At 42.3% G+C, this 25,889-nt stretch overlaps 1 protein-coding gene across 15 annotated transcripts; it reads right to left on the bottom strand.

Moving 5' to 3' along the window:
* Positions 1 to 1,661: 1,661 nt before the first annotated feature.
* Positions 1,662 to 18,735, bottom strand: ZNF16 (zinc finger protein 16). 15 transcript variants are annotated; one of them, XM_077166401.1, is made up of 7 exons: positions 18,676 to 18,734; positions 17,900 to 17,951; positions 17,301 to 17,421; positions 16,597 to 16,762; positions 16,230 to 16,326; positions 14,467 to 14,671; positions 1,662 to 3,880 (listed from the first exon to the last, which is right to left on the bottom strand). In XM_077166401.1, the coding sequence occupies exons 6-7, from the start codon at positions 14,660 to 14,662 to the stop codon at positions 2,031 to 2,033; spliced, it is 2,046 nt and encodes a 681-aa protein (XP_077022516.1). In that variant the 5' UTR covers positions 14,663 to 14,671; positions 16,230 to 16,326; positions 16,597 to 16,762; positions 17,301 to 17,421; positions 17,900 to 17,951; positions 18,676 to 18,734; the 3' UTR covers positions 1,662 to 2,030. The 15 variants fall into 15 exon arrangements, with proteins under 15 accessions (XP_077022516.1, XP_077022517.1, XP_077022513.1 ...); XM_077166402.1 differs by lacking the exon at positions 18,676 to 18,734 and adding an exon at positions 18,337 to 18,369; XM_077166398.1 differs by lacking the exon at positions 17,301 to 17,421 and having other exon boundaries at positions 18,676 to 18,735.
* Positions 18,736 to 25,889: the final 7,154 nt, after the last annotated feature.

Genomic DNA, 25,889 nt, shown 5'->3' with positions numbered 1-25,889 from the left:
GGCCTCCTGGACCTGGCACTTCCTAGGTGTTTCACAAATGCTTGCTGAATGAATGGATCTGGGAGAAAACCAAACCTGGAAGTTTGTAAGGAAGAGAATGAGGTGCCTCGAGGGAGCAGACCCTGCAGAGCTGACAAGCAAGACCATTGTGTACTAAAAAATTTATCTTTTACCCTGAGAGGTTTGACTTTTGCCCTCTGGTACTGGGAAGTAATCTCTAGGCCCTAGGGATTTCATGCCTGAGAGGAATGTCTTTGTCTGGGACCTTGAACTATGCTGGATTGCCTAACTATGTGATTTAGGATGGAGGCTGGCCACACCAGATAGTCTTCAGGTAGGGTCTAGTCCAGAAAAAGCAAGTGTGATATAGAGGGGGATTTTGGGCAACATAGTATTAACTGATATGAAGACAGACATCAACCGCATGGACAACCAATTAATCATGCCTATATGATGGAAGCCCCAATGAAAACTTTCAACACTGAGGCCTGGGCGAGCTTCCCTGGTTGGCAATACCACTGCCTATTACACACTGATCTGAGAATGCAATGCTGCCCTGACTCCATGGAGAGAGGATTATGGAAACTCCATGTTTGGCACTTTACCTGGACTCTCCCCTATGCACTTCTTCCCTTGGCTGATTTTAATCTGTATCCCTTCCCTGGAATAAACTGTAACTGTGAGTATAATTTTCAGTAAATCCTGTGTGTACTCCTAGTGATTTATTGAATCTGAGGGGGGTTTTGAGAACCCCTCAAGCTTGCAATTCGGTGTTAGCAGTATGGGTGCTCTAATATGGACTGACTTCCCCTAGACTTTGTAATTAGTTCTCCCAATTATTAAACACAGAAATTATATGTATAACTATACAGTAACCCTGAATGAGGTCATGGGGACCTGAATCAAAAAAGAGTGGTAGGGACGAGAAGCACAAATGTATACAAAGGAAAAGGAAGGAGGATTAGGTGATGTAAAGCCCAAAGGCTCAGTATTATATGTTGCCTTGACATCTGGTGAAATCAGGAGGGTACTAAATGCTCTAACCACAAATTCTTCCCACTCTACCATTGAAGATAAACTCCCCTAGTCAAACAACTCTACTTATAAAATGAACCAGGAGCAGCATCTGTTTACCCCTGAATAGAGTTTTACAGTTCCCTGCCAACCTGTATAATTATTCAAAGCCAATTTCATTCTCCCATAGGAACCTGGGGGCACACCACACTCTTGTTACTGTAAAGCCTGCCAGCCACAGCCCCTGGCTATTCATTCTGCTCTAGAGTGCAGTTCCCAAATGGCCCTGGTTGTATGTGGTAACCTTCTCCCCTGGGCTATGTTACTAAAAAACTGTTGTTAATCTCATCTTCCCAGTGTTGGGTCTTGTCTGTGCTCCCCTTAATGCTAGGGCAGGAACCCCCTTCTCACCAACAGCAAGAGGGTCTCAGGTCCAAATTATGGAATGGGAGAGACAAGAAAAAGCATAAAGAACTTTGTAGTTACAGGTATAAGCCAGCTCTGGGAGAGGGTGACAGAGCAGAGAAAAACAAAACAAAAAACCCCCAAACTCTTGACTTCACTTTATGTAAACAGAATACCAATTACAGCCATTTACAAAGAACACACTACTAATGATTAATTACCAGACAAAAGCATTACTGTGGTTATTTCAAATGTCAGTTTACTTTTTGATAAGTTTTGATTACAGTAATACACTTTATTCACACATACTGAGAATTCATAAGCTTTTTCCCCTAAGAAATGTGGCATCTGCTCACAAATTGTTTAAAACAGAAAAAAAAGTAGGTCATACAAGATACAGATCAATGGCAAATGGTAATATAAGTTGTCAGAGCTTGTAAAGGGAGTTTCAAGGTAGGGTCCAGGGCTTTTTTGGATGGTTGGCATGAGGATGGAGGGGTAGTGAGCAATGCTAGGTTTCAAGTCTGAGAAGTGGGTGAGGTTCAGAAAACTGCCAGAGAGGAGCTGGACAGGAAGCCACACCACAATTTCATTCTCACCAGCCCAACAGGCTACTCCCTAGTGTGAATTAACTGGTGTTTAACTAGCTTTGACCGTTGGCTGAATGCTTTTTCACAAGTTGTACAGTGGTAAGGCTTCACTCCTGTGTGAATCCTCTGGTGCTGGATAAGGACTGAGCGCTGACTGAAGGATTTCCCACACTCATTGCATTTATAGGGCCTCTCACCAGTGTGGATTATCTGATGTTGAATAAGGTGTGAACTCTGGCTGAAGCCCTTACCACATTCAATGCAGGTGTAAGGTTTTTCTCCAGTATGAACTTTCTGATGGTGAATGAGATTTGAACTTCGGTTGAAGGCTTTACCACATTGGTTACATTCATGGGGTTTTAACCCATTATGAATTCTCTGATGCTGAATTAGGGTTGAACTCTGGCTAAAGGTTTTCCCACATTCAGTACACTCATAGGGTTTCTCTCCAGTGTGAACTCGCTGGTGAAGAATAAGGTTGGAGCTGCGACCGAAGGTTTTCCCACATTCACGGCATTCATAGGGCTTGTCACCTGTGTGTACTCCCTGATGCTGAATGAGGGCTGAGCTGTGGCTGAAAGCCTTCCTACACACACTACATTCATATGGCTTCTCTCCAGTGTGGATTATCTGGTGCTTTCTAAGCACTGAGCTGTAACTAAAGGCTTTTCCACACACATTACACACATGAGGCTTTTCTCCAGTGTGAATTCTCCGATGCTGAATAAGGCTTGAACTCTGACTAAATGCTTTCCCACAGTCACTGCACTTATAAGGTTTCTCTCCAGTGTGAACCCTGTGATGTTTAATAAGGTTTGAGACCCGACTGAATGCTTTGCCACAATCATTACATTCATAGGGTTTTTCTCCAGTGTGAACTCTCTGATGTTTCCTCAGATGTGCGCTCTGGCTAAAGGCTTTACCACATTCATTACATTCAAAAGGCTTTTCACCTGTGTGAACCCTGTGGTGTTTAATGAGGTTTGAGCTCCGCCTGAAAGCCTTTCCACATTCATTGCACACATAGGGTTTCTCTCCAGAATGAATTCGTTGATGTTGTATAAGGTTTGAGCTCCGCCTAAAAGCCTTCCCACATTCACTGCATTCATAAGGTTTCTCAATCATGTGAGATTTTTGATGCTTTTTAAGGCTTGAGTTCTGGCAGAAGGCTTTCCCACATTCATTACATACATAAGGCTTCTCTCCACTGTGGTTCATCTGATGTCTAATAAGGTTTGAATGCACAATAAAGGCTTTCCCGCATTCACTGCACTGGTAGGGTTTCTCACTCATATGAGATTTTCGATGATTTTTAAGAACCGAATTCTGGCTGAAGGATTTTCCACATTCATTACATATAAATGACTTCTCTCCAGTGTGGATTATCTGATGCCGAATAAGATCAGAGCTTCCTCTAAAGGTTTTTCCACACTCGTTACATATAAATGGGCTTTCACCTATGTGAACCTTCTCATGGCTAGTTAGGTCAACATTATGTTGAAGGTTTTGGCCACACATGTCATACAGATGTGGCCTTTCTTCTGTAGGAATTCCCTGATAAGTCATCAGATTAGGGCTCAGCTGGAAGCTTCTCTCATAACCATTACAGTCTAAATCTGTCTCTCCTGCAGGAGTTTCCTTAAATAACATTCTTCCTGGTGTGAAATCCCCCTCATGGTACAGGGACGTGACCAGTCTCTTGCCTTCAGGGATCCCCCAATCTCTTTCGAAGATGTCGTAACAAAGTTCTCCAAGCTTAGGTGTCTGGGAAACATTGCCAGTATAACTTTCTATTTCTGTTTGCAATTTCAAGTCCTCAGAAACTTCTTCCTTTTGAAGGAACCCCTTGTCCTCAGTCCTGGTGTCATAATCTGAAATAATAAATATGAAGTCAGTTGAAAGGAACTGCTATGGTAGGAACAAGGAAAATACAAAGAAAACAAATTTGCAGAGCTATCTCAGCCTTGGTCTCACCTTCTGTGTTGAAAGTTAAGGAAGCATGGAACTCATTAGAGGTGGGGGTGGCTCTGGATCATGTGAGGGGATGAGGTAAGTCCAGGAAGCTGGGAGAACTGAGCAGGCATGGGAGCTGAGGATGGGACCTCTCAATTAACTCTCAACCTGCCCTTCCCCAGAATTCTGTCTCAGGAAATGCACCTGCAGTTTCTTTTCTGCTTCAGCCCAAATCCTAGGACCCCCATTGATTCCACTTATACCCACAGCTGGATCATCAGCATGTCTCACTGGCTCTACCTTGAAATGTGTCCCCTATCCAGGAACTTCTCACCTCACCACCCCTCCTATGTGTACAAGGAAAACATTACATACCTTACATTACATTTTTACGCATTCTACAGTGCCACATTGCAAACTGTAAGCTTCTCAGATCTGCTTTACATTTTTTAAAGTGGTAAAACATAACATGAAATTTGCCATCTTAATCATTTTTAAAGGCACAATTCACTGGCATTACACAATTTTGCTACCTTAACCTCTATTTCCAAAATTTTCCATCACCCAAAACAGACTCTGTTGCCATTAAGCATTAACTCCTATTCCCCTCCCTCTAACTCCTGGCAACCTCTTAATCTACTCTTGCCTCTATGAAAATGCCTACTCCAGATATTTCATATAAGTGGAATGATTCGATATTTGTCTTTGTGTGTCTGGCTTATTTCATTTAGCACGTTTTCAAGGTTCATCTATGTTGTAGCATGTATCACAATTTCATCCCCCCTCCCCTTTGTTTGTATGCTGTATGGTAGGGTCACATTTAATTATTTTTTCCATGTGAGTATCCCATTATTGCAGCACCATTTGCTGAATTTGTTTTTTGTTTTTGTTGGTTTCTTTGTTTTGGGAAGTGCATGGCCCAGGAATTGAACCTGGGTCTCCTGCATGGCAGGTGAGAATTCTACCACTGAACTACCCCCGCACCCCAGAACTTCATTCCCTTTTACGGCTAAATAATACTCCATTATATGCATACACATTTTATCCATTCATCTGCTGTGACTATTGACATACAAGTAACTGTAAGTTCCTGTTTTCAATTCTTTGGGGTATATACCTAGAAATAGAATTACACGGATCACATTTCTCTGTTTAATTTTCTGAGGAACAACCAAACTGTTTTCACCACTGGTGGAACCATTTTACATTACCACCAGCAATGTAGGAGGGTCCCAATTCCTCCATATCCTTGTCAATACTTGTTATTTCAGGTTTTGAAAATTTATAGCTATTCTATTCTGTTTTTGTTTTATTTTTCTGTTGTCTTTTTCTGAATTGATGCAAATGTTCTAAGAAATGATCATGATGATGAATATGCAACTATGTGATATTGTGAATTACTGATTATATATGTAGAATGGAATGAGCATATATTAAGGATGTTTGCATTTCTTTCTTGTAATTTTTTAAAATAATTACAAGCTATTGTAATTGTTTAGCTATTCTAAGTGGAGGTGAAATGATATCTTATGTTTTTTTTTAATTTGCATTTCCCTAATGACTAATGATGTTGACCATTTTTCATGTCCTTATTGGCCAATTATATACCTTCTTTGGAAAAATGTCCATCTAAGTCCTTTGCCCATTAAAATTTTTTTGTTGTTGAGCTGAAGTTTCTCATACATTCTATATATTAAGCCATTATAAGCAATGAGTCTTTTCAACTATTTTCTCCCAATTCTGTGGGTTGTTTTTTCAAGCACAATTTTTTATTTTAATGATGTGTAATTTATCTGTTTTTCTTTCATTGCCTGTGCTTTTTTTTCCCAAAGAGAGAAAAAGTTTATTACTAGGCATGTAGCAGGAGATCAGATGGCCTATAAGCCCCCAAATTTGTCTCCCTGAACTACAGTAATTCTGATAGTTTTATAGAATTAAAAGAAGGGCAGGTTTTAGGATAATGAGCACAGTGGCCCCAGATGATAAAATTCAGAAGTGATCTAATTAATGAGCATGTGCAGACTCACTACCTGTTAGTCACAGCATATATGTAAGAAAATGGCAGCCTTAATATGATGATGGGCATGACTTTTAGTATTATAATGAGGTACAGGTGACTTGTAGGTTAAAGTTTAAGCTACGCACATGTGTTTTGGGTGTCATTTAAGAAATCATTGCCAGTCCCAAAGTCATGAAAATTTGCCTCTAAGTTTTCTTCTGAGTTTTATAGTTTTGGCTCTTACATTTAGGTCTTTGATTAACTTTGAGTTAATTTTTGTATATGGTGTAAGGTAAGGGTTCAACTTCCTTCTTTTGTTTGTGATATCAAGTTTTCCCAGCACCATTAACAATTTTTTATTGACACATCTTTGCACACATATCATCCATACATGGTGTACAATCAATGGCTCACAATATTATCACATAGTTGTATAATCAACACCATGATCATTTTCTAGAACAGTTGCATTACTCCAGTAAAAGACATAAAAAAAGAAAAAATCATACATCACACATCCCTTACCCCTCCCTCCCTCCCACTGATCACTAGTATTTCCATTTACCCAATATATTTTACCCTTTGTCCCCCATATTGTTTATTTATTTTTATCTATCTTTTTACTCATCTGTACATACCCTGAATAAAAGGAGCATCAGACACAAGGTTTTCACAATCACACAGCTGCACTGTAAAAATTATATTTTTATACAATAATCTTCAAGAATCAAGGCTACTGGAACATAGCTCAAAAGTTTCAGAAACTTCCTTCCAATCAGTCCAATATACCACAAACTAAAAAGGGATAACCATATAATGCATAAGAAATAACCTTCAGGGTAACCTCTCAACTCTGAAATCTCTTAGCCACTGAAACTTTGTCTCATTTCTCTCTTCCCTCTTTTGGTCAAGAAGGCCTTCTCAATCCCATGATGCTGGGTCCTGGCTCATACCGGAGTTTTGTCCCATGTTGCCAGGGAGATTTACACCCCTGGCAGTCATGTCCCTCATATGGGGAGGGCAGTAAGTTTACTGGCCAAGTTGGTTTAGAGAGGCCACATCTGAGCAACAAGATTATGACTCAGGCATAATTTTGAGTAGGCTTAGCCTATCATTCGCAGGAATAAGTTTCATAGGGGTGAACCCCAAGATCCAGGGCTTGATCTATTGATTTGGTTGTCCCCACTGTTTGCCAGAATATCAGAAATTCTCCAAATGGGGAGGGTGAATATTTCCTCCTTTCTTTCCAGTCACCCGAGGGGACTATCACCACCATTTTTTGAAAAGGCTGTTTATTCCCCATTGAATGGTGTGCTGGTTTTAAGCTATTATGTGCCCCAGAAGAGGCCATGTTCTTTTAATCCATTCTTGTGGATGCAGACCTATTGTGGGTGAGACCTTTTGATTAGGTTGTTTCAACTAAGATGTGAGTCACCCAATTCAAGGTGGGTCTAATTGTTTACTGGAGTCCTTTATGAAGATAAAAGAAAAACATCCAAAGAAACTTTGACAAAAGTCTCTGGAAGAGCTGAGAGAGCCACTGAAACAAGAAGCTGAAAGCAGTGGAAACTGGAGTGAAGGAGCAGCATACTTGCCATATGCTTTGCTGGCTGACAGAGGAACCTTGGATGCCAGCAGCCTTTCTTCTGAGAAGGTATTTTCCTCTTGATGTCTTAATTTGGATATTTTCATGGCCTTAGAATTATAAATTTGTAAACTAATAAATCTCCATTAATAAAAACAAGTCCATTTCTGGTATATTGCACTTTGGCAGCTTTAGAAAACTGAAACAAATGGTCTTGATGCCCTTGTTGAAAATTAAATGACCATGGATGTAAGGATTTATTTCTAGTATCTCTATTCTATTCCACTGTTCTATATGTCTATTCTCATGTCACACTGTTTGATTATGGTAGCTTCTTAATTAGCCTTGAAATTGGAAAGTGTGAATCTCCCCACTTTGTCTTTTCAAGAGTGTACTGGCTAATATGGGCCTCTTGGAAATCTTTATGAATTTTAGGATAGGTCTTTCTCTTTCTGGAAAAACACTACTGGGATTTTGATAGGGATTGCACTGAATTGGTATATCTTTGGGTAGTATTGTAATCTTAATATTAAGCTTCCAATCCATGGACATTGGATGTTTTCCATTATTTAGGAAATTTTCCTTCCTATTTTTTTAAATTTGTTTTTTTTCTCATTTTCTGTTTTGTTTTTGCTAGTTTTTTCTTTATTTTTACTTATTGCTTATCGTACTTCCTAATTAAAAAAAAGTTTAAGAAGAATTAGTGTTAATTCTTCTTTAGACGTTAAATTTACCTCTGGTCCTGGGATTTTCACTATTGGGAGGTTTTTGACTACTGAGTCAACCCCCTTACTTGTCATAGTTATAGTCAGATTGTCTATTTCTTATTGTGTCAGTTTTGGTAGTTTGTGTTTTGAGGAAATTATACATTTCATCTGTTCATTCAATTTGCTGGTGTACAGTTACTCACAGCATCCTCTTTTCTTTTTGTTTCTGTAAAGTTGGTAGTAATATCCCTTTCATTTATGATTTTCATAATTTGAGTCTCCTTTCTTTTTTTTAGTCAACCTAGCCTCAGGTTTGTTGAGCTTTTCAAAGAACCAACTTTTGCTTTCACTGATTTTCTCTAATGTTTCTATTCTCCATTTCATGTATTCCTACTCTGGTCCTTACCATTCATTTTCTTCTGCTAGCTTTGGATTTTCTTTTTTTTCTAGTTAGTCAAGATGCTCATTTACAGTAAAAATTTGAGATCTTTTTCAACACAGGCACTTAGTGCTATAAATTGCATTTTGAGCACTGCATTTCTGCATCCTATAGGTTTTGGTACACTGTATATTCATTTTTAATGCATCTCTAAGCATTTTCTAATCTCTCGTGACTTTTTTATTTGACCCATCTCTTATTTAAAAGCATCTTATTTAATTTCCATACATTGTGAGTTTTTCAGTTTTCTTTCTGTTATTGCTCTTGCTTAATCCTATAGTGTTTGGAAACATTACTTTCACTTCAATCTTTTAAATTTTATTTACTTATTTCATGGTCTAACAGACTATCCTGTAAATGTCCCATGTATGTCTGCTAGGTTTAAATGGTTTGTAGTGTTGTTGAAGCCATCTATTTCCTTATTGATCTTCAGTTTGCTTGTTCTATCCATTACTGAAAAGAGTATTGGTATCTCCAACTATTATTGTGAACTGCCCATTTCTCCTTTTAATTCTGTTGATGTTTGTTTCATATATCTTGGGACTGTGTTTTGAGTTGCATATATGCTCATAACTCCTATATCTCCTTGATGAATTGAACCATTTGCCAATTGAACCAAGAGCAATATATAATGCTCTTCTTTATCTGCTGTAGCTTTTCTGAGAAATTATTTTGTGCAATACAGCTACCCCAGGTCTCTTCTAGTTACTATCTGCATGGAGTATCCTTTCCCATCTTTTTACTTGAAATCTCATCCTGTAATGGTATCTAAAAGTGAGTCTCTTGCAGACAGCATATGAGTGGATTGTGTTTTGTTTTTAAAATATACACTCTGTTAATATCTGCCTTTTAATTAGTTTCATCCACCTATCATTAAAAGTAATTACTGATAAGGACTTCTGCCATTTAGCTATTTGTTTTCTGTTGTCTCATGTTCATTTCTCAATTACTACACACTGACTTTTTAATACTTAGTTGTTATTTTGTAGTTTGACATTTTGATTCCCTTCTTTCCTTTTCTGTGTGTATTTGTTATTACTATTATCTTTTAAGTGGTTATCTTGTTGGCAGTTTTGTCTTTTATCACTTTAAATATGACACCCCACTGCCTCCTGGGCTCCATGGTTTCTAATGATAAATCAGCAGTTGATCTTACCGAGGATCACTTATGCATGATGAGACACCTCTTACTTGATGCTTTTAGGATTCTCTCATGTCTTTCAACCATTTGATTATAATGTGTCCCAGTATAGAACTTTTTCAGTTTGTGCTGTTTGGAGTTCACTGAGCTTCTAGGATTATGAATTTATGTATTTGGGAAGGTTTTAGCCATTATTTCTTCAAAAATTCTTTCTCCAACATTCCACCCCTCTGCCTCTTCTCCTTCTGGGGATCCCACAATGCATATGTTGGTATACTTGATGGTGTTCCATCAGTCTCTTAGGCTCTCTTCACTTTTATCATTTTTCCTTTCTATTCCTCTAGACTTGATAATTTCAATTGTCCTATCAAGTTCACTGATTCATTCTTCTGCCCGTTTACATCTGCTTTTGGATTCTTCTAGTGAACTTTTCACTTCAGATACTATATTATTCAAGTTCAGAATTTTTATTTTTGCCTTTTTACAATTTTATCACTTTATTCATTTTCTCATTTTGTTCAAGCATCATTTCCCTAACTTCCTTTAGTTCTTTGTCCATGGTTTCCTGTAGCTCTCTCAGCACATTTAAGACAGCTGGTTTAAAGTCTTTTCCTAGTAAGTCTAATGTCTGGGCTTACCCAGGGACAATTTTAATTAATTTTTCTTTTAATTGGGCCATCTTCCCCATTCTTCTATGTTTTGTGAATTTTTGTTGTAATCTGGACATTGAAATATCATGAGGTATCCTGGGAAAGGACATTTGTCACCTTCTGAAGAGTTTGCTGTTTACTTGATTGTAGAAGGCTTACTTGCGTTCAGCAAATGTTTTGATAAGAGTTCCTTGAATATCAGGAGCTAAAAAACAAAGCAAATAAAAAAATCCTTGTCCATTTTTATTGGGGCACTCCTTTAATACGTAACCAAGCTATTTACAACTCTGTCTCAGGCTTCCTTCCTGCTTGTATGGAGCTTAGAGATAGACAATGGTGAAAGTCAAGGTTCTTCTCAGGTCTTTTTTGAGCATGCATCCTGCCCTGGGCATATGGATGGTTTTCTAAATACATAGGCACTTTTCAATGTTCTAATTTTCCAAAGAAACTTTTTGCCAATTGGATAGGCCCAATTACGTGGTCTATTTTATGTCTCAATTGAATCTTTTGCCCCTGGCAGTTGCAAGTTTTCTGATCACCTTACAATGTTTTTGAGCAATGCCTACTGCTTTCCCATCCCAAGTGGGTCTGAGTTAGGTAAAACAGAGACAAGTGTCAGAGCTATTTTTATTCTCAGTGCCAATTAATGAAATTCTAGCCTTAGCCTTAGAAGTTGCCTGTGTTGAAAGGTTGGCCCTTTGCTGCCAGGTACAAAGAGGTCTGTCCCCTTCGGAGAAGCAAAGGTAGTTCTAATCAAAAGGAGGGTTATGAACCATATAGAAGCATCATTTGACTATGCTGTGCATCAAGAACTCATGAAACATCCCTCTGTTTTGCAGAGGAGCAATCAGAGACTGCTGTTATGTCCTGTAAAATGTATTTTTTTTTTACCTAACACCTCCAATTCTGATTGGTGTCTTCAGTTTGGCAGCTTCTTGAACTGGTAAGAGTGCTTACACTGGTGTGACTGACTTTCTGAAGGCAGAAATACATATAAGCCTCCTTAACAAGAGAGAAGAGGGGCTTTGGCACCTCACTCTTCTCTCTTCATATCTGAAGGAACTGTGAAATACTTGCTCCCATGGAATCCTAGGCCATGCCAAATGTTTTCTTGCCTGGGCATTAAGTAGATTACCTGATCTCACAACTTCCCTTCCTTGTCCCTAGACAGCCTAGTGACATCAGCCATTCTCAAAGCACTCAAAGTTCTCCCAGGTCCTCCAAGTTTCATGTGGCCCACTTGTACTATTCTTGTCATCTCTACTCTTGTTTCCTGAACACAGTGGATACAATGCCCTTAGTCTGGATTGCCTATAATACTCTTTACAAATTATCCTCATGCTTCCTCCTTCCCTCCTGCCAGGTCTCTGGTCCAGTGCACGCACTTGGAAAGGCCTTCTCTGACCATCACACGCAAATGGCAGCTCCTCCTTTCCCAATCCTCTCTCTCTTCTCCACCTCTTACTCACTGTTTTCTACACAGTACAGATCATTTCTGGATACAGGGGCAGGGACTCTGCATGCTTGAACATGGACTAATTCCTCATCTATCAGCAATCACTGGTGATGGATGGTGAAGGACACCCCTTCCACTCCAACTCCTTAGCCTCCTCAGGTTTGGTCAACCCTCTGCCCCAAGCCTTCAATTGAGTCCGACAACATCGTTCCCGGTCTTTATAATCTTCCACCACAACAGCATTTCTCTTCATCTCTTTCCTTCAGTGTGGACATTTCTGTTCCCTGAAGAGCTGCCAGAGTGACCTAGATGCAGATCAGACTTGGCCACAAGTTCAGCCCTTCAGCTGTATCCACTCCCTTAGAGGACCAGGCCATGAGCACACCATACCTTCTGCCTCATTCTTGGTGACACTTAAAGCTCTGGTCATGCTATCCCAGACACACTGTGTTTTGTGGCACCCCCGACTGTCTCCTTTGGCCAGAACACCCTCCTGCAAACTCCTTGCACCCTGAAGTCTGGGTTCAGGGCAGGCTTAGCTGAGAAAGGAAGGGGTGATGGGATCAGAAAGGGAGGCTATGGTGGGAAACAAGGGTCCAATGGAGTATTCAGCCCCATCAGGGATGGCCTGGGACTCACAGTGCTCACCTACCTACCTGTGGGAGACTCTAACCTGGGAACCCATTGTCCTCCTCTGCCTGCATGTAGAGTAAGAACTGGATGGGGAAAGATGAAGAAGGCTACGTGACTCTGTAGATAGGAAATGGTAAAGTTTTTCTGTAAAGGGCCAGAGACCACCTATTTTAGGCTTTGTAACTGTAAGGTCTCTGTCATAATCTTCTTTAATAATCATTCTTAGCTTGCAGGCCATAAAAAACAGGCCACCAGCCAGATTTGCCTGGTAGGCAGTATTTTGCCAGCCCCTGATTTATACATGATGTTACTGGTGTGGACCAGGAGATAGTGGCAGTGGGGAATTGAGAGGTAGATTCACAAGATGACCAGTCAGGACTTAAGAGATGCAAAGGACAGGTAGAGAGGAAGGGACTGGTGTCCAGGGTGATCTGGTATTCTGGCCTGAGTCACCATTTAGATGGAAGAGCCTTTTTCTGAAACAGGACATAAAAATGAATACTGTTGGTGAGAATATGGGAGATCATGAGTTCCTGTTAAATTTGAACCTGATAAATTTGATGCAACTCTTCTCTGCAATACAGAGCTGTGAGAATAGAAAATAAAAGTCCTCCTTAAAAAGGAAATATGAAATTAGAAATATGGTTTTCCTTAAAGAAAAAGCCAGTAAAATTTGGGTTTAAAGGCAAAGGAAAAGGTTTAAGAGCAAATATATTTGCTTGTGCTGTACTTGCTGCCCCTGTGACACCCAATCAGAGAAAAGGGTGAGGACTTTGAGCCCTTCTAGAACAAAACAAATCTGTTAGATTTCCCAATAGGAATCACCCCTTATGATTAGTGGCTTCTGGGTTTATGAAACAAGGTGAAGGAACTACCCAAGTCATGAAACCATGTTCTTGAGAGGGCTATGTGAGAGACCCTAGCACAGCATGGACCTCACCCAGTACCTTACTCAGGCTTTCTGCCATGTGAACCCCAGGGGATCTCTCACTTCAATGAGAGCTCCCCCAACCCCTTATCTGACATAGTGCCTTTTTAAACCCAAGCTGCCATTAACTTGTTCTTTCTGGAATATAAGTCTTGGAACTCTCTTTTCCCTTCATCAGTGTGCCCACAGCCCCTGCAGTGGCCCTTGGCTAAATAATTAACATCTTGCCTCTGCTCAGGTCGGTCAGCAGGCCCATTTCGCAGGACATACTTTGGGCTTCCTCATGTTTCTTATTGCCCATCCCTGCCCAGAGTCTGTTCTTTTCTGTTCTGTTCAGTACACCAAGGACTGCTCTGCACCATCTCTACCTTTAGCCCTGACCTCCTCTGCTCCATGCAGGGTCTCATGTGGGTTCCCTGTCCAGATTTTCTGAGTATAATAAAAGTCACACTCAATTAAGAGTGTCCTCTTACAAAACAGCCACTGTCAGATCAAAGCAAGGGGAGCCAATACCACGTAGCCATCCCAATCACTGCTACAGGTTCAAAAAGGAGGCAAGTTAGTGAGATATCTTCAGAAAGGACTTTTGGCAGGATTTTGAAGGGTATAGGAGAGGCTATGCAGTGTGAATGTAGCTAGGAGGGAGCAGAGCCAAGGCTCCAATGGGCTGGGCTGGGAGTCAAGGAAGGCTGCTCACCATGGGGGCAGGGCTGTGGGACAAAGCAGAGGATCCTGGTGACCATCAAGTCATACTCTGTGTCAGGCAGGGAAACGAGAGTGTATTACTTGGGCCACAGGGTAGGAGACAGGCCAGGCTGACTTTCTGTCTGATATCCAACCTAGGCCCCTGGGTTTACAAGGTATACTGTCCCAAAGGAGGATAGATGTCTCCAGGGGTAAGCAGAGAGTGACAAGAACACTGTCACTCTGGAATAAGGGTACAATGAGAGAACCTGCTCCCAATACCTGGCTGTTGATGGTGAGGGTGGATGGCTCCTGGCTCAGCATCATGGCAGCAGAAGGAACCAAGGAGTGCAGATCCAGGGTGGGTTGCAGCAGGCACATCACTCATATAGGCCCGGGATGCAGGGGTTCCAGGGGATGATCCCAACCTTACAAACTCCATCTCTGCCTCCTTGGGACGAGCTCTGAGGCTGGGCATGGCCAGCACCTGGAGACCAGTAGGGACACACATGAGCTTGCAGAAGGTGCCATCTCCCAGGACCAGTCCTCCCATTGGGTAGAGGTTTCCTGTTTCACCTTGTAGCCTGAGACCTGAAGAGGGCCTGTGCCATCTGCTCTGAGCCTGGACCCAAGGGAAGGGATAGCAAGCCATGTGGACAGACTCACAAGCCAGACCTTAGGCAAGAAGGGATGAGAAACTGACCCCATAGCAAAGTGATCCACAGTGCCCAGCAGGCATCTCCCTGGAAGGGCCCAGACCCAGTACTAATAGGAGAAGAGTGTCCCTCACAGAGATTATGTCCCTGCTATGCCATGTGCATTATATAACATCCTTGAAGTTCAGAGCACCCTACATGTAACACACCCAACCCACTTTATAGAGGAGGAGGCAACAGCTCCAAGGGCAGAGCGGCCAGGGCTGGTTATGGGCCATGTGCATGGTCACCACAGTGCAACTTGCCAACCCCAGTGATAAAATATGAATGTGTTGTGCCTTCTTGGTGGCTTCCACAGAAGGTACTTCCATCTCGACCTTCCTGAGCTACCCTCCCACCACTCAAGCTCTCTCTCGGTTCCTGGATGGGATCCTTATCTCATTCTTCATGTTGGTGCCTCAGGGTTCCCTTCTAAGGAAGGGAACAGACTTTCTGGGTGATCTCGTCCAGTCCCAAGGAGTCAATACTCATTTTTCTGTGACATACCCAAATTTATATTTCTAGTTCTGACCACTCCCTCTGGACACGTTAGGTACTTCATGTGAATTCAGTTATTAATTCCCTATCTCTTTGTGTAAATCTACCACACCCTGCCCAGTGGCCCAGCCAGGAGTGGGGCCTGAACCCCCTCTGCCTCCCACACCCACACCATTGGCAGCTTTCACTGTCCATCCTCCATTTCTGCCATCTCCCTGGCCACTACCCTGGTCACCTAGGCAACCACAACAGATGTTTCCCTGGCATCCCTGCCGTCCTCAATCCCCAAGCCCCAATTATCATCCCTTAAATGTAGTCAGAGGCAGTATATGAGGTCCTTACAACTCTCTAACCCCCCCATCTCTGAGTACATTCCCCCTCTATTCTCTTTCTCTGAACCCTACACAGACTGGTTTCAACACAAGCTGAGCTTTTTCCTGCCCAGGACTTCATAACAACTGTGCCCACCTGTACTCCTCCAGACTCCTCCTCAGTCACTCTCCTGACACCCTTACCCAGCCCTCCTGGCCCATCTTCCCATTTGGCACTTGCTGGGCACTGGGTCTCTGACTGTATTATTTGGAGGCAGTACTGTCACTAAGAGTGGGGAGCTTGCCTGCCTTTTTTACCCTTACAACCCTGGGGAGGCACTCAATGTTTGCTGCACAGATGAGGAATTGGGAGCCAGCCTGGGAGCTTCTGTAGGGAGATGGAGCCGGGGTGATGGGCCAACGGTACTGTGGGTAGGAGTTGGGGGTGGTAAAACGTTCTCATATCTTGGAAGTTAATGGAGCCAGAGTTTCTCAAGGCACATGGATTGGAAAGTGGTAGAAAACATCAGCAGAAGCCCACCTGGATGCTGCCTGCTGGCCTAAGGACTGGATCTGTCCTCTTGGACAATCATTTCTTTCAGTGTTTCCTGAGCACCTGACCAGTGCCTTCATGGATCCTAGTGGGGACAGATCACAGTGGTACACAACAGCGAGGGAGATAGGAAGAAATGGACAGATGCAGTTGGGGGAAGGGTGTGCAGAGCCCTGAGCTGGGGGCATTTTGAATAGGGCTGATAGGATAGGCTGAGCAGGGATGAGAGGGATGGTGTCAGGTAGACACTGGGGAAGCATGGGGGTGGGGAAGTGAGGAAGCAGCAGGAGGCCAGGGTGGTGGAATGATGGGGGTAAAGCCAACAGCTGCCAGGTTGGGTCCACAACCCACAGACCTGAAGTGAGGCACTGCCTGCACTCTAAGAGTGGACCAGGTTACACTCGGTCCAGATGCATGTCCTTAGTTGAGGGGCCACCTACATCCTCCACTGACCCTCCTAGGTGGCGATGAGGTTCACAGGCTGGAGTGGGCCCTCCTGCTTCTTCCGGCCTCACCTGCAGCTTCATTTAAGAGGAAAGAACATTTGTTCCACTTTGGATGGAGATAAGAGTTGAGAGGGGATGTTATGAGGAGATGGTGGGGGTTTAGTCAAGGAGCTCTTGAGAGGCTGAAGCCTAGGAGCGACTTCTCTGCAGAAGGGTGGCAGAAGGATGGTGCAGGGAGTTGAGATGATGATGTGTGTCACTCACAGGACCCAGGCTACTCAAGGAAGGAAGGGGATTTGGTGAGGTTGCTGGACTGAGATCACGGAGGGACCAGGCACTGGTGTCTGAGGAGGGCAGAGGACAGGTATGGAGACAAAACTGGTGGGAGAAGGTGAGACGTAAGGCTGGGCCCCATTTAGAAAGAAGGACCAAGCACAAAGAATGAGACTTTGGCCAAGCCTGGAGAGATACATGGGAGAGGGCAGGGCTGACAGGGCAGAGGTTTGGACAGACATCAGTGGCTGGGTCATCAAGGGACAGTCTGAGGGGTCTCGGCTGCCCAGTACAGGTGAGGTGTGGGCTATATTTCCACATTAGGAGAGAGAGAACTAACAAAATCTCAGGAAGATTGATTTGACAGGGGTGCTCAGAGGATTGGTATGAGACAAGATTCAAACAAGGAGAGCACAGAGGGAGGTGCCTGTCCACGCAGAGGGCAAGGTCAGGAACACAGGCTGTGGAAACAGAAGCACAACAGTAGGTATGTGCAGCCCCAAGGACACCAGTGAGGCTTTCAGTGACTGCATAGATGCCCTGACAGTACAGAAGCCCAATTTCCATGGAGGGACTGTCTTTACTGTCCCCTACCCGAAGGAAGATTCAATTGTTTGTAATATTCATTCAGTTCATTTTGTTTTAAAATATTTTGGTTCGTCATTATTGTTATCCCAATTTCTAATGGACCATTCCAGAAAGCTCTAGGCTTACACAAATGAATATGTGCATTTTTTAAGCATAAATTTTAGTAAACTATGTTCTAAGTTAATTTCTCACCTCAATATGTGGGACCTTGGGGGATCTCTCCCCTTGCCCTTTCTTAGGACACAGGACCCATGCCCCTCCCATCATGCCCATATCTTAAGTCTCTGAAACCTGTGGATATGTTACACTACAAGGTAAAAGGGACTTGCAAAAGGAATTAAAGTTACTGACCTGGATGGACCCAGTCCAATCACATGGCCCCTTAAAAGCAGAGGTGATGTGGCTGAAGAGACATAGCAGAGGGGTAGTCAGAGAGATTCCAAGACAGGGAAAGATTCATGCAATTGCTAACTCTGAAATTTAGGGGCCACAAGTAAGGGCCGAGAGAGGCCTCTAGGAACTGCCAGGGCCCCAGCTAATAGCCAGCAACGAAACCGAGATCTCAGGAACCGGATTCTGCCAACAACCTGAATGAGCACGGATGCAGATTCTCCTAAGGGCTCGGCCTCATGCTGTGCAGACAGAGAACTGGGAAGTCCGACAGCCTGTTCTACTTTCATGAACGACAACAGGTTCCGAACCCCTCTCCGTCCCCAGAGCCCCTTCTTCATCCTATATGGAGCCTCCCGGGAAGGGCGTTTCGAGTCGAGTGTGACACCATTCCTCACCCGGCTCTGTGCAGCTCTGCCGCTCGCATCGAATTTCTGGACCCCCTTCCTCCACCTTAATCCGCACGCCTGCCCCATCGCTCTGAGTTCCTGTGGCAGCGCTCGCCCTCGGTCAACGCCGAAGCCCCGGGGCGGGGTTCTGCAGCTCTCGGCCCGTCCAGCTCGGCCTCCTGCTGCACACCCCTGCGGAGGGTAACCCCGGCAGACTGCACACCGACCCCCACCCCAGGACGAGCAGCGCCTGTCTTCCCCGCGCCCACACCCTCACACACGCGCGGGGTCAGCGGGGTCACGCCGGCGCTAGATCCGAGACCTGGAGGTTTCGTTCCGCGAACTCACCTCCTACCCCGGCCGCGCGGTGCCGCAGAGCCAGGGCGACTCGGTCCCCGGGCCTATAGAGTCCCGGAAGTCCCGCCCCGCCGGGGCCGGCGCAGCCACTCTAGGCGGCGGGCGGCCAGGGGGACTCGGTGGTTCTGTTCCGCGACGTTCACCCTGCGAGCCCAGGTCCCTGCAGCCTAGCCAGGCGGTCAGAAGTGCCTCTGTGTCCCCAACCAAGCGGCAACTAAACAACAACAACAATAATAGAACTAGATAGAAATACCGATGTAGTGGGAGATTTTAATACGCAGATCCCCCAGATCCGGAACAGATGAAGCTTGAAAAACATAAGGACAGACATGGGAGAACCGAACTATTCAATTAATAAATGATTTGACAGATATATGGAAAAACTTACACATTTGGGGGATGCCAGAAAAATTGTTCAGACATTTGGACATAAGCAATACAACTATTTTAAGATACGCATTTTATCGACAGAATAAACTATCGAAACTAGAAATACCTAATAAAAAGTTGACCAAAAATCTCCTAAACTATTCGGATTTAAGAAGCACTGTTCGGATAACCTTTGAATGAAAAATGACATTAGACAGAAAATTACAGGCTATTTTATAAAGCAATGAAAAGCAAAGCAGTTCATTCTTAAACCTATGAAATTCAGTATAATGTGTACTCAGAGAAAAATATATAACTTTTTGTTGTGGAAGGTTTTGATTAGATTATGCCCACAGAGCAGTGACACACCCGATTGTGGGTATGACTTTTTGATTAGATGGTGATGTGACTTTGCCCATTCAAGGTGGGTCTTGATTAGTTTTCTGGAGTCCTTTAAAAGGGGAAACATTTTGAAGAAAGCTCAGAGCTGTTGCAGATGCTTGGAGAACAGTTGCTTCAGAGCTGCTTCTAAATCCCAACATTTAGAGATGCAGGGCCCAGCAGAAGTCGCCATGTGCCTTCCCATGAGATGCTAAGAATGCCAGAACCTAGAATTGTGTCCTGGAGGAGCTAAGTGAAGGCCCACAGATGGCCGAGTGAGGAACCCCTCCATAGGAAACAGAGGCTGAAAGCACGGAGGCCAGGAGCAAGGGACCAGCAGATTTGAGCCACATGCCTTCCCATGTGACAGAGGTGTTCCGGTTGGCATCAGCCTTTCTTTCTTTTTTGTAAATATTTTTATTGATAAATCTTAACATACAAACATTCCATACATGGTGTACAATCAATAGCTCACAATACAATCACATAGTTGTGTATTCATCACCATGATCATTTTTAGAACATTTGCATCACTGAAAAAGAAATAAAGAGAAAACTTACACATACCATACCCCTTGCCCCTCCCTCCCTTTGACCATTAGTATTTCCATCTACTCAATTTATTTCATCCTTTGTCTTCCCTATTATTTATTTATTAATTATCCCTATTTTTTGCTTATGTCTATAACCTAGATAAAAGGAGCATCAGATACTAGGTTTTCACAATTACACAGTCACACTGTAAAAGTTATATCATTATACAATCATCTGCAATAAACAAGGCCACTGAAATACAGCTCAACAGTTTCAGACACTTCCCTGCAACCACTCCAACATACCATAAATTAAAAAGAGATATCTATATAATGCATAAGAATAACCTCCAGGATAACCTCTCCAATGTTTGAAATGTCTCAGCCATAGAAACTTTATTTTGTCTAATTTCTCTCCTCTCCCTTTTTGGTCAAGAAGGCTTTCTCAGTCTCTTGATGCCAGGTCCCAGTTTATCCTGGGCTTTCTGTCCCATGTTGCCACAGAGATTTACACCACCGGGAGTCATGTCCCACGTAGGATGGAGGGCAGTGAGTTCACCTGTTGAGTTGGCTTAGAGAGACAGGCCACATCAGAGCAGCCAGAGGTCCTCTGGGGTGACTCAGACCTAATTTTAGGTAGGCTTAGCCTATCTTTTGCAAAAATAAGTTTCATAGGAACGAACCCCAAGAATGAGGGCTCAGCCTATGGATTTGGTTGTCCCTACTGCTTGTAAGAATATCAGAAATTCTCCAAACAGGGAAGTTAAATATCTCCTCCTTTCTTTCTATTCCCCCAGGGACCTTTGCAAATATGTCTTTATTCACTCTGGGATTTATTGGGGCATCACACCAACCTGGACAAACCAACAAAATCTCATACCCTATTCACGGTTTCTTATACTTATGGTATTCAACTAAACTGATCATAAAAGTTAAATTAGGAAATGCACTACCCTAAATGTAAGTTTTACACCAAATAAACATCTCTCCTGTTAGTCTCACACAGAAGTTGAAGTTTTTAAATGTGGATGATATCATCCTTTACCTGGTCTTTTAAAAACATTAGTCCTACCCAGTTCAACTTCATTCATATCTCTACTTGATTTCTGATCACTTTTCAACTTTTTAAGTGGTTCCTGTATGGGGTAGTGCTGACTTTCATAGCTTCAGAGCTCTATGAGTCTGAGGTGTCACATATGCATCCAAAGTTTCTGGGAAGGAACATGTTATATACAAATAGCTCAGTATCTCAGAATTCAGAATTAACAGTTACACCTCCTGAGTATATGTGACTGCTGTAAGAGCGTACAATCTAGGACCCTTTACAATAAGACCCAACCTGAAAACCAATGCTCTTGACTTTAGTTCACTGAATTTTTATATTATAGTTCATCCATTTGATTGAAGCATGATAATATTTGTCTTTTTATTCCTGACATTTCATTCAACATACAGCTCTTAAAGCTCATGCACCCAGTTGCATGCCTCACAACTTCATCTCCTCTTGCAGCTGGCCACTCAGTAGTCCATTGTATGAATACATCATAGTTCCTCCTTCCATTCCTCAATTGTTGCACCTTATACCACCTCCATTCATTGTGGACTGGGGACATTGCCACCAGAAACGCCAGGGCATCAACCTTTCTTGAATGAAGACAACCTCTCATTGGTGCCTTAGTTTGGACATTTTCTCAGCACTAGAATGATAAACTTTTAATTTATTAAATTCCCCTTTTAAAAGCCATTCCATTTCTGTGCATTCCCACAGCATTAACAAACTAATACAACATGTTACCAGTATTGTTCTAAAAATTAACAAAGGGCAAAAAAAAAAGAATGGGTTATTTAGAAGGTGTTGAGAAAATGAGCTCACTCAATGGAGAAAAATAGATCCTTATTTAACGTGCACACTCAAGGATAGTCTCTAGATGAACTAAAGACCTAAATATGAATAGTAAAGTAATAGTTAATAGAAAAAAATACAGGAAATAGTTTTGTGAACTTGGAACAGAAGAAATGTTCTGCTAATTTCCATCAGAAAAATGCAAATTAAAGGAACTACCATTCACATTCCATGGACTGACAAAATGTAGAAACCTAGATCCTACTAGCATTAGTATTTGAGGTTCAAATTCCTCTTCTCATATGAAGTGAGAGGGTTGAATGGTGGCCTCCCCTAGGCCACCAGACTGCGGTCCTTGGGATGTTCTACCAGTCACTGCTATCCCAATTCCTCCATCTGACCACCTCAGCAGCCAGGAAACAAGGCCCCTGCCCACAGGTGCTACCCCAAGCCACGTACAGGCCCCTGGACAATGCGTGACCCTCCTCCAAGTCCCATCAGTAAAGGACAAGTCATTTCCTGCCACACACCTAACCTTCGACCTGAAGGTGGAGAATGGGAGCATCATCAGGACCCGAGGCAGAGAGGTAGTGCTTGTTTTCATACCCCAAGGTTGTCAGAGGCTGGGCTGCATCCAGGAACAAAGGTGGATATGGGACTTACAGGAGAAAGGCTGGATGCAGTGCCACATAGGATGCCCATGTTTGGGTAAACAATTGGCTCACAGCTAGGAACAAAGTCAGCATGGGCATGGCACCCTTTCTGGGGTACACTTGCACCTGTGTCCCCACCTGGCCTGCCAGGGACCAGCTTACACACCAGGCTGGACCAGGTTACAGCAGGAAGCTGGAGGGCGTGCCCCTGGCAGCACCTAGCATCTGGCTTGGCACTTCTGGCCTGGCCCTCGGGAGGGCTGTCCTTGTTCATGATGTCCCAGGCACCCTGGGAAGGGGTGGGGAGTGCAGGCTCCTGACACTGGTGGGGACTGGCAGGTCTCCACTCTTGCAGGCCAAGCTTGGGGTTTCTCTGGTAAAGGGTTCCCTCCAAGGCTGGCCAACTTTCATTCAGCTCCAAATGCAAAGGCCTCATCTGGACACAGGTTTAAGCCGAGGACTCTAAGTTTTTTTAACTTTTAAAATTGTGTAGTGTAACATATACACAAAGCAAAGAAATAAAAAAGCAATAGTTTTCAATGTACTCTTCCACAAGTAGTTACAGGACAGATCCCAGAGTCTGTCATGGGCTACCATATGATCCTCTCATATTTTTCCTTCTAGCTGCTCCAGAATATAGGAGGCTAGAGGGCTTAAGGTTTAAATACTTTTTTTTTTCTGATTCTTTTTTTTTATTAATTAAAAAAGAATTAACAAAACAATTAGAAATCATTCCATTCTTAATAACATCACATAGTTGCATATTCATCATTTCTTAGTACATTTGCATCGATTTAGAAAAAGAAATAAAAAGACAACAGAATAAGAATTAAAACAATAATAGAAAGAAAAACAAAAAACTAAAAACCTATACCTCACATGCAGCTTCATTCAGTGTTTTAACATAATTGCATTACAATTGGGTAGTATTGTGCTGTCCATTTCTGAGTTTTTATATCCAGTCCCGTTGTACAGTCTGTATCCCTTCAGGTCCAATTACCCCTTCTCTCTCTTTTTTTTTTTTTAATTAACGGAAACAAAGAAATTAACCCAAAATTTAGAAATCATACCATTCTACATATGCAATCAGTAATTCTTAACATCATCACATAGATGCATGATCATCATTTCTTAGTACATTTGCATCGGTTTAGAAGAACTAGCAACATAACCGAAAAAGATATAGAATGTTAATATAGAGACAAAAATAAAAGTAATAATAGTAAAATCAAAACAAAACAAAACAAAAACCTATAGCTCAGATGCAGCTTCATTCAGTGTTTTAACAAGATTACTTTACAATTAGGTATTATTGTGCTGTCCATTTTTGAGTTTTTGTATCTAGTCCTGTTGCACCGTCTGTATCCCTTCAACTCCAATTGCCCATTATCTTACCCTGTTTCTACCTCCTGCTGGACTCTGTTACCAATGACATATTCCAAATTTATTCTCGAATGTCTGTTCACATCAGTGGGACCATACAGTATTTGTCCTTTAGTTTTTGGCTAGACTCACTCAGCATAATGTTCTCTAGGTCCATCCATGTTATTACATGCTTCATAAGTTTATCCTGTCTTAAAGTTGCAAAATATTCCATCGTATGTATATACCACAGTTTGTTTAGCCACTCGTCTGTTGATGGACATTTTGGCTGTTTCCATCTCTTTGCAATTGTAAATAACGCTGCTATAAACATTGGTGTGCAAATGTCCGTTTGTGTCTTTGCCCTTAAGTCCTTTGAGTATATTCCCAGCAATGGAATTGCTGGGTCGTATGGCAATTCTATATTCAGCTTTTTGAGGAACCGCCAAACTGCCTTCCACAGTGGTTGCACCATTTGACATTCCCACCAACAGTGTATAAGTGTGCCTCTTTCTCCGCATCCTCTCCAGCACTTGTCATTTTCTGTTTGGTTGATAATGGCCATTCTGGTGGGTGTGAGATGATATCTCATTGTGGTTTTGATTTGCATTTCTCTAATGGCCAGGGACATTGAGCTTCTCTTCATGTGCCTTTTGGCCATTTGTATTTCCTCTTCTGATAGGTGTCTGTTCAAGTCTGTTTCCCATTTTGTAATTGGGTTGGCTGTCTTTTTGTTGTTGAGATGAACAATCTCTTTATAAATTCTGGATACTAGACCTTTATCTGATATATCATTTCCAAATATTGTCTCCCATTGTGTAGGCTGTCTTTCTACTTTCTTGATGAAGTTCTTTGATGCACAAAAGTGTTTAATTTTGAGGAGCTCCCATTTATTTATTTCCTTCTTCAGTGTTCTTGCTTTAGGTTTAAGGTCCATAAAACCGCCTCCAGTTGTAAGATTCATAAGATATCTCCCAACATTTTCCTCTAACTGTTTTATGGTCTTAGACCTAATGTTTAGATCTTTGATCCATTTTGAGTTAACTTTTGTATAGGGTGTGAGAGATGGGTCTTCTTTCATTCTTTTGCATATGGATATCCAGTTCTCTAGGCACCATTTATTGAAGAGACTGTTCTGTCCCAGGTGAGTTGGCTTGACTGCCTTATCAAAGATCAAATGTCCATAGATGAGAGGGTCTATATCTGAGCACTCTATTCGATTCCATTGGTCGATATATCTATCTTTATGCCAATACCATGCTGTTTTGACCACTGTGGCTTCATAATATGCCTTACAGTCAGGCAGCACGAGACCTCCAGCTTTGTTTTTTTCCCTCAAGATGTTTTTAGCAATTCGGGGCACCCTGCCCTTCCAGATAAATTTGCTTATTGGCTTTTCTATTTCTGAAAAATAAGTTGTTGGGATTTTGATTGGTATTGCATTGAATCTGTAAATCAATTTAGGTAGGATTGACATCTTAACTATATTTAGTCTTCCAATCCATGAACACGGTATGCCCTTCCATCTATTTAGGTCTTCTGTGATTTCTTTTAACAGTTTTTTGTAGTTTTCTTTATATAGGTTTTTTGTCTCTTTAGTTAAGTTTATTCCTAGGTATTTTATTCTTTTAGTTGCAATTGTAAATGGGATTCGTTTCTTGATTTCTCCCTCAGCTTGTTCATTGCCAATGTATATAAATGCTACAGGTTTTTGTATGTTGATCTTGTAACCTACTACTTTGCTGTACTCATTTATTAGCTCTAGTAGTTTTGTTGTGGATTTTTCCGGGTTTTCGATGTATAGTATCATATCGTCTGCAAACAGTGATAGTTTTACTTCTTCCTTTCCAATTTTGATGCCTTGTATTTCTTTTTCTTGTCTAATTGCTCTGGCTAGAACCTCCAACACAATGTTGAATAATAGTGGTGATAGTGGACATCCTTGTCTTGTTCCTGATCTTAGGGGGAAAGTTTTCAATTTTTCCCCATTGAGGATGATATTAGCTGTGGGTTTTTCATATATTTCCTCTATCATTTTAAGGAAGTTCCCTTGTATTCCTATCT

This window comes from Tamandua tetradactyla, chromosome 6 (genome assembly GCF_023851605.1).
Source record: "Tamandua tetradactyla isolate mTamTet1 chromosome 6, mTamTet1.pri, whole genome shotgun sequence".
NCBI lineage: Eukaryota > Metazoa > Chordata > Mammalia > Pilosa > Myrmecophagidae > Tamandua > Tamandua tetradactyla.
Note: the sequence above shows the minus strand (reverse complement) of the source record. Positions and strands in the feature narration are given on the sequence as shown.